Source organism: Mastomys coucha, unplaced genomic scaffold (genome assembly GCF_008632895.1).
Source record: "Mastomys coucha isolate ucsf_1 unplaced genomic scaffold, UCSF_Mcou_1 pScaffold20, whole genome shotgun sequence".
Lineage (NCBI taxonomy): Eukaryota > Metazoa > Chordata > Mammalia > Rodentia > Muridae > Mastomys > Mastomys coucha.
This window is the reverse complement of record NW_022196903.1, coordinates 33,604,558-33,613,664: the sequence shown is the minus strand read 5'-3', so window position 1 is coordinate 33,613,664 and position 9,107 is coordinate 33,604,558. Positions and strand designations below refer to the sequence as shown.

The 9,107-nt window shown below is 42.6% G+C and overlaps 1 protein-coding gene and 1 non-coding gene across 2 annotated transcripts; both read right to left on the bottom strand.

The window, feature by feature from the left end:
* Positions 1 to 3,389: 3,389 nt before the first annotated feature.
* Fmc1 (formation of mitochondrial complex V assembly factor 1 homolog) lies at positions 3,390 to 8,002 on the bottom strand. Its single transcript, XM_031381599.1, has 2 exons — positions 7,515 to 8,002; positions 3,390 to 3,753 (listed from the first exon to the last, which is right to left on the bottom strand). Exons 1-2 carry the CDS (start codon positions 7,650 to 7,652, stop codon positions 3,550 to 3,552), a joined length of 342 nt encoding a protein of 113 aa, XP_031237459.1. The 5' UTR covers positions 7,653 to 8,002; the 3' UTR covers positions 3,390 to 3,549.
* Positions 8,003 to 8,312: 310 nt separating this feature from the next.
* Trnar-ccu lies at positions 8,313 to 8,385 on the bottom strand. The gene has a single exon. It is a non-coding gene; the product is annotated as a tRNA-Arg (tRNA).
* Positions 8,386 to 9,107: the final 722 nt, after the last annotated feature.

Here is a 9,107-nt window from a genome sequence, read left to right as displayed (position 1 = left end):
AAAAAAAAAAAAAAAAAAAAAAAAAAAAAAAAAAGCTTTTTGAATGGTTATGTTCAGTTTACAATTTTGCTTTTTGGGTTTTTTTTGTTGTTTGTTTGTTTGTTTTTCAAGACAGGGTTTCTCTGTATAGCCCTGGCTGGCCTTGAACTTATAAATCCACCTGCCTCTGCCTCCCAAGTGCTGGGATTAAAGTCATGGGCCACCACTGCCTGGCTATTTTGGGTTTTCTTAAGACAGGATTTCTCTGTGTAACAGCCCTGGCTGTCCTGGACCAGGCTGGCCTCTAACTCTCAAGAGATCCACTTGTCTCTGCCTCCCCAGTTTATAATTCTAAAGTGGAGTTAACTGGGCCATGAATTCCATAGCACCAACTGAACACATGCTATGAATATATGCTTTGAAGAATGCAAAGATGAGTGAGACATGGTTTTTGGTCTAAGATTATGTCTAGTTTCTTGTGTGTTGGGGAAGCCCTCACATATACAATAAAGAGAAGCACAGCACAAATGAAGTTGGTGGTTTACAGAAAATTATTTATGGAGTTAAGGACATTTGAAGCAAAAGGATCATTTTTGAGCATTTTATTACTTCAGTCAAAAGATTATCAATGGTGCTCACTTCCATACACTGAACTTGAACAGTACAGAAAGGATCATATGGCCTTACACACACAAAGAGGACATGCAAACTTGTAAAGTGTTCCTTTTTTTTTTTTAACTCAGGTGAAATTATACTTTTGGTAGTATATATTTCTACACTTTTAAATCAAGTAAAATGTTTCTTAGTGTAAATTTATAATATGGAAAATATCAAGTATAAATAGAATTTCTTCTATAACTAGTCACTCTCCAAAATTTAAAAATTATTTTCCTGAAATGCCAAACTAATTTAATCTATGAGCTTCAATGGGATTAGAACTAGAAAGAAATATTAAATGTTAAAATCCTTTCCATGTAGGAGGAAGATTGAAGTTTAAGATACTTAAGGCATCCTGACCTTCATGTGACTTATAAAAACTGGTAGTACTCAGTAACATTAAATTTACATGTTCCCTTTACTGGCTCTGTTTACTGCTCTCTTTAATTCTCCTGGTATTGACTTCTGAAAATTCTGTATTATATATCTTTAGAGTTGGAGTAAATAAATGTCAGAATTGTCAGTAAATACATTTTTTTAAAAATTTATTTAAAATTTTTACACTGTAGCTGCCTTCAGACACACACGAGAAGGCTGCAATGGATCCCATACAGATGGTTGTGAGTCACCATGTGGTTGCTGGGAATTGAACTCAGGACCTCTGGAAGAGGAGTCAGTGTTCTTAACCACTGAGTCATCTCTCCAGCCCAATAATTTTTTTAATTAAAAAAAGATTATCATTACATGAATTTGGGGCAGACACAGTGAAGATTGAGGAATAGAAAGGAAGTAGAACATGCAGAAGCATATTGTGGAAGATTAAACATGACGAGCAAGGAGACCAATACTAAACAGCCCAAGTTTTAGATGGGATTAGCTAAATGCAGTAGAACCATTTCTTTCAAATGCAGTTTAAAAGTAAGAGCAAGGCTGGAAGGTGGCTCAGCAGGTAAGATCACTGGCTGCTCTTCTGAAGGTCCTGAGTTCAATCCTAGCAACCACATGGTGGCTCACAACCATCCATAATGAGATCTGACGCCCTCTTCTGGTGTGTCTGAAGGCAGCTACAATGTACTTACATATAATAATAAATAAATCTTAAAAAAAAAAAAAAAGTAAGAGCAAGTTGACAGTTGTAAGAAGTAGATGATAATGTGCTCATTCTATTTCCCTCTTCCTGGACATCCTGTGGGCTGGGGTTCAACTGTGACCATAGTCCTTAAAGAGTCATTGCTTATCAGGCCTAAGGAAGAAATATCTCCCACTGTTATTAGCTAACCATTTGGCATTACTTTGATCCCACATCTTCATGTATCCCTTTAACTTTCCTCAACCTTGCTGTTTCCTGCCAGGACCCTAACACATCATAGCTGTGTACTTTTATAAAAGATAGACACACTGGACTGGCAAGTTGGCAAAAGCATTTGCAACATTAAGACTATATCCCTAGCCAGGTGGTGGTGGCACACGCCTTTAATCCCAGCACTTGGGAGGCAGAGGCAGGCGGATTTCTGAGTTCGAGGTCAGCCTGGTCTACAGAGTGAGTTCCAGGACAGCCAGGGCTATACAGAGAAACCCTGTCTTAAAAATCAAAAAAAAAAAAAAAAAAGACTAAATCCCTAGATCCCACTGTGGAAGGAGAGAACTGACTCTCTAAAATTGTCCTCTGACCTTCTCTCCCTGTACTCACATATACCATATAATAAGAAAATAAAAATTTTAGAAAGATACCCATCTATATATTTATGTGTTTGCCTAGGCATAGGAAATATATTCATAGATGCATAGTAAACTTAGTAATGCTTACCAAAAGCAATGGAAATGTGAGGAGAGACAAAGGATGAATATGGGTATTATATTTAGGGCATTAGAATAAGAATATTAAGAGTTCAACATAGTGGTACTTTAATCCTAGTACTCTGGAGACAAGAAGCAGGCAGGTCTCTCTGAGTTCAAGGACTGCCTGTTACATAGCAAATTCCAAGCCAGTCAGAACTACACAGCAAGACCCTATCTCAAAGAAACAAAACTTTTGCTGGCAGTGGTGGTGCATGCCTTTAATACCAGCACTTGGGAGGCAGAGGCAGGAGGATTTCTAAGTTCAAGACCAGCCTGATCTACAGAGTAAGTTCCAAGACAGACTGGGCTATACAGAAAAACCCTGTCTCAAAAAAAAAAAAAAAAAAAATTATGTCTATGGTGGGGAGGGGGTGCATGTGAGTGCAAGTACCTGCACAGACCAGAGGTGCTGGATCTCTTTTAACTAGAGTTACAAAAGGTGGTTGCTAGCTACCTGACATGGTGTTGAGAACCAACCTCAGCTCCTCTGCAAGAGTAATACACTCTCGACCACTAACTCCATGCCTCCATTTATAACCAAAAACAACAACCAAAGCCCTAAGTTTTAAAATTAAATCAAATGCATGAGGGACTAGGGGGCAGGCTCCCTGGATAAAGTATGCACACATAAGTGCCTGAGTTTGAATCCTTAGCATCCACATACATAGTCATGGCAGTGCATGTTTCTAACCTCAGAGCTAGGGAACCAAGACAAATAGATCCTGGAGACTTGATAGTTTGTCACGGAACCCAAAACAGTGACCTCCAAGTTCAGTGAGAGACAATGTCTCAAGAAATAAAGCAGAGAAGTACTTGAGAAAGGCATCCCTTTGTCAAACTCTGGTCTTCACATGAACCTTCATGTACAAGAGTACTGACACATAAGAACAGCAATGAACCCAAGGTAAAAAAAGTTCAGCAAATTCACTCCAATTTTATTTCCCTAACTACTCAGTCAACGTAAAATACAGAAAAGCAACCAAAAACTACATTTTAAAAAAGATTTAATGATAAATACATATTGGTAGAAATGGTTAAGTTCTTGAATGAAGGAACATCTGAGGATTCTCTGCATCATGGCTCCCAGCCCTTCCCTCCAGGCTGACGGGGCAACTGGAGGCCCACCAAACCAGCAGACTCCTCCACTGACCGCTCACCCTTGCCATGAAATTCCTGATGAAGGGCTACATGTTGTCGGATGCTACGCAAAAGGCAGAGATAGGTGGCAGCTTGAAAGTGAAGTTCGTGTTGGGCTCTGCACAACTTCTCACTGGTAACCTTAAAAAAGTAATAAGTCAGATAGCCTGTTAACACCACCTACTGTATCCACAGACCCACAGAGGGAGAATTAATAAGCTTTCTCTACAAAATGAACAAATACAAACATGCACATGAATGTCTTTAACACCCCCATAGAAGCACTATAGAGTTAGGAAAACTGCCTTCCGGATCTGCTTGTCACATAAAGAATGCATGCTTGTCCTTCCTTTAAACAAGTTAATGCTGCTTTGTGTTGTTCTATGGCTTAAACAGTACATATATGTTTTGTATGTGAGGGGGCACATTAAAGAAAGTACTGAGATAACCAAGCCATGGAGTGGTTTTAATTGTGACTGAGAGAGAAAACATCCAGAGGCATCTACAAGAGTCCATAAAAGAAGAAGAAATAGTAGAAGTCGGGCAGTGGTGGCGCACACCTTTAATCCCAGCACTTGAGAGGCAGAGGCAGGCGGATTACTGAGTTCAAGGCCAGCCTAGTCTACAGAGTGAGTTCCAGGGCAGCCAGAGCTATCTCCAACAACAACAACAAAAAACAAAAACAAAAAACAAAAAAGAAATAGTAGACTGGCCATGATAGTAAATTAAAGGACAATTCATAGCTGGGGGGGGTACTTCGGGGGGAACTGGACTGAGTAAGCTGGAACAGGCCTGGGAGTTGGGGCGAGGATGGTGGGAGGGGCTAGGATGCCAGGATAGGGCTTTGTACTCAATTGTAACAAAATGAAGATCATGTATGTATATATATATGTATGTATGTATCTACATATGTATATGCAATAAGTATGTTTTGATATTAAACTCACGTTTACAATTTAATTATCTGGAAAATCTGGATTCTAATGACATTAAGAAGCTATAAAGTTCATATCAGTGTCCAGAGTGACTCCAGATAATGGTTGTTCTTCACAATGCTTCATTTTTAGTACTCTGTCCTTAACTAGGTTCCTAGGTTGTGAGAAAGGAGCAGGAACATCAAAAATTGGAGCATAATTGGGGATGTGTGGGTTAGTCCCTGGGTACTACTGCATACATAATTCCTTTTCTCAGTCTGAATATCCCAGGTTAAAATCTGAAAACTAGAACAGGTAATATTTAATGTTCTACAGCAGCACTCAACTGCTCTAATGAAAACATTTTAAGACAAGGAAGGTCATGCTGTGTAGCAAGGACTGGTCTGTGGTTCAGCCTTCTTGCCTTGGTCTTACAAATGCTGAGATTTACAGATGTGTGAAACCACAGTCACTCCTGGGTCAGTGTTAGTGTATGTATGTGAAGATGCCTTGTATCCTCGCCTGCCTGGGAACCACTTTGATCCTATCTCCAAAGATCAAGATACAGTTGCTGATACAGCTTAGTGGGTAAGGACTTTTGGTGCCAGCCAGACCTGATGCCCAGAGTTCAATCCCTGAAACCCACACAGTAGAAAAAGAAAACTGACTCTACTATGTCTTCTGGCCCCTATGTTTGGCATACATGCCCCCCTCACACAAAAATATATTAAAAGACCTAGGTAGGGGAAAAAAGAAATGTTCCCAGTTGCATCTTTCCTCTCCCTAAGGAACAGAAAAGATGAGCACAGAAAAGTGTTAGCCCTGAGCCAGAAGAAAAGGAAAAAGCATCCTCCCCCACATTCTTATGTGCATTCAGTAGGATAGGATTTCTCAAATTTTCTTCTTCTCCCCAGTACTGGAGGTAGAACCCAGGGCCTCAGGCATGCTAGACAAGTACTGTTTGTTCTGCTGCCTCTCCCAATCAGTCTTGATGTTTTGGGGTGTTGTTTTTGTTTTGTTTAGTTGCTTTTTGCTAGTTTCTTGAGACAGAGTAGCTCTGGTTGGCCTTGAATTCAGGTATCTGCCTGCCTATGTTTCAGGGGTTAACAGTGTTTCAGTGGGTTTCCAGGCCTGGCTCAGCCCTGGAAATAAATTTGAGCATGAATTTATGGTGTTTTCCTAAGGAATTTCTTTTGCTGTTACTGGTTTTTTTTTTTTTTTTTTTTTTTTTTTTTTTTTTTTCTAGGTAGGGTTTTCACTATGGAGCTCTGGCTATCCTGGAATTCAACTCTAGACTGGGCTCAAAGTCTGAGATCCGACTACCATTACCTCCCACATGCTTTTTGTAAGAAATTTCAAAACCTTTACTACAAAGCCCCTTCAGGGACAATAATGTCACCTCTATAAGGTACAACTGCAGTCATATATACCTACCTACCTTATCTTCCCCTCTTGGAGACTGTTGGTCTTGCCATTTAATTATGCTTTAATTTTTTAATTATGTTTTCTTTTCCTGTACCTTTACTTTTCCTATCCTCCATTCACTTGCAAATTCCAGATCCCTAATTATAGCCCACTAGCCTTTTTAACCCCCTCTTCTTCATACCACTGTCCTCTGGTTATCTATACCCTTAGCACTTATTTATGCTAAACATGGTCTTATTTTATGGCTCTTCAGGTAGACTGTAGCTTCTTACATGTATATCTTTGTTGTTTATTATTGTTGTGTTTGTTTGTTTTCCAGAGATAAGATTTATATAGTCCTGGCTATCCTGGAACTCCCTATGTATACCAGACTGGCCTCAGAGATCACCTGCCTCTGCCTCCCAATTGCTAGGATTAAAGGACATGTGCCACCACTACCTGTCACATCTTATTCTTGATATTTGGCCCTAGGTTTTAATACACAGTCCTTAACGTGACTTTTTAAAAGCTAAGTGAATTTTAGTTTTAAGGTTTTGCATTGCTTAAGAACATTAGTTTTCCTTCCCCTAAATTGCAGTTATGCTTGATCAGGCAGAACTGTGCTGGCAACTGTCCCTGAGCCTTAGCCACCCCACTTGTATTTGATACTTGTCCAAAAGGCAGAGAATTGAGCACTAACACATTTGGAAAATTAACTATCTTCCATTCCTTTCTAAGACAAATATGAATTGTGGATCACAAGGATAGCATTCTGTATGTTTATGTTTGTTACACCAGTAAAACATGTATCCTGTCATACAGCAAGCTAAAGATGTGCAATCTCTATAGAATTCAAGATATTGCTTTCCTCGGTGGTGAAAGTCTATTAATAAATAAAACAGTACCACTCTTAAACTCTTGAATATTCCCCACTAAATTGCCTTAAAAATTGCTTTTGCCTGGTCCATGCCTTTAATTCCCACACTCAGGAGAGAAGGGCAATCAGATGTGAGTTCAAGGTCGAACTAGTCTAAACAGCAAATTGCAGGTCAGCCAGATTAATACTGAAATTCTGTATCTTCATTCCCCACCAACACGCAGGCAAGCAAGCAAGAGCGCGCGCTCGCGTACGTGTACACACACACACACACACACACACACACACACACACACACACACACACGTCAAATCACAAAAGCATTGCTTCCTATAAAAACTTTAATGTAGAAAGGGTGAGGAGAGGGGATGCTTGTACTCTTATGCCCAGTCTTACGACCCCTAGGACCTACTTCACACAGCGCCCACCCCTTACCCCATTCCACACCCCATGTACCAGACAAGCCAATGAAATCGTCTGAGACAGCTCCACCCTGGTGGGTGGCAGATCCGAAGTCCCTAGGAAGGTGCACCCCACGCGGCTTCTAGGCCAGTAGGGGACTTGAGACCGCAGGTTAGCCGAAGGGTTGGATTACGTGGTGAGAAGCTCAGGTAGAGGCCGGGTCGCCTCAGGCACGTCACCCTGCCCAGACCGCCCTTCATCCTCCCCTCCCGCGACCCGGAGCCCACCAGACGCGGATTCCGTACCCGATGCGCTCGGAAAGCCTTAACAAGGTACCGGTAGGCGGCTGTGTCGCGATACGGTCTCCCGGTGGCCGCGTTCAGGTAGCGCAGCTCCCGCAGAAGGCCTCGCAGAGTGCGCGCTGGGGACCCCAAGGCCGCCATTTCTGCGTCCTTGGCGAGCCTGGTCCCTAGCAGCCTCGGGCGCCCTCGCAGGCAGGCGGGCGAGATGCTCCCCCGCCCACTCCGCCCCACAGCGCCGCCTGCCGTCTGCCCGACGAGTGAACCGCCAAGGGACACCTTAGGGGATCAGAAGGAGAGCCAGGGAAGCTGCCGAATCCTCTCGGCCCTTCTCACTGCGTCACTTTGGACCGAAGGCCGCGGAGTCTCGGAGGAAAGGTGTCCAGCAGGAGAGTATGTGGATCTGACACAGGTCACGCCAAAAAGATCTTAACCATTTCTACCAGGGATGTCAAAATTAAACGTACCGACCTCCAAACTTTAGGATACCCGCAGCCAAGGGGGAGAAAATGAACTCACATCCTGGTACGGCGAACAGCAGCCCCTCAACATCAATTTCTAGTAAAGCCTCACATCAATTTCTCCAGTTTTTAAACAAAATGGCCGGGCGTTGTGGCACACGCCTTTACTGCCTGCAGAAGCAGGCGGATCTCAGAGTTCATAGACCGTTCTGGTCTGTCTAGTATGTCCCAAGACAGCCAGAACTATGTAGAGAAACCTTGTCTCTAAATACGTAAAATGAATAGTAAGTTTGACTCGTAACAATCATCTAATTAGAAAGTGTTAAAATTGAAAAAAAAGGACCACCCCAGATGGGACTCGAACCCACAATCCCTGGCTTAGGAGGCCAATGCCTTATCCATTAGGCCACTGGGGCTTCTTCTACCGGTGTCCTCAAACACCATAATCAAGTTATTTCCTGTTTCGTACGTCATCACTTAAATTTATTGTTTTTACCCTATCGCAGAGAACCAAACTTAGGCTCAGTGTGAAACCGATGCCTGCTGGGAAATGTAGTTTAAATACCAAGAGCCAACAGTTTCACTCTGCACACAGTGGATGCAACGAAGCCGAACGGGGAAGCTCCTGCTTTTGCTTACGTGTTCGTGTTTCTGTGCGTGGTAGCTCTGCGCCTGCGCAAAAGTGGGCCTGAGGGACGTCAGGGCCAAACGGACTGAGCAAGTCAGTTCTTCGAGACTCCCTCTAATCCTATTCTTTGTCAGCTTTTAACAGGAAAAGCCAAGCCCCTTCCGATTGGGTTTCAGGGTTTGTCTTTGCTCCTAGCTGGTCGTTAGGTGGCGTTCATGTAGTGGTCAGTTTCTGTTTCCGGTTACAGCGCTGAGGCCATTTCCGCAGCCAGTGATGTGTTTGTTAGAATGGTTGTGTTTTCGAATTTTCAAGTGGGCTCTGAGACTTCGAGAAATTAGTACCTACCGTAGCAGAAATTAGGGACAATTAGGATTTAGGTTTGTTCCTAATTGTATACCTTGGACAAAACCACTCTTGGGGAGGGGGTGAGACAAGGTTTCTCGGTATAGCCCTGGAGGTCCAGGAACTCTCGCTGTAGACCAGGCCGCCTACCGAGTGAGTGCCGGGATT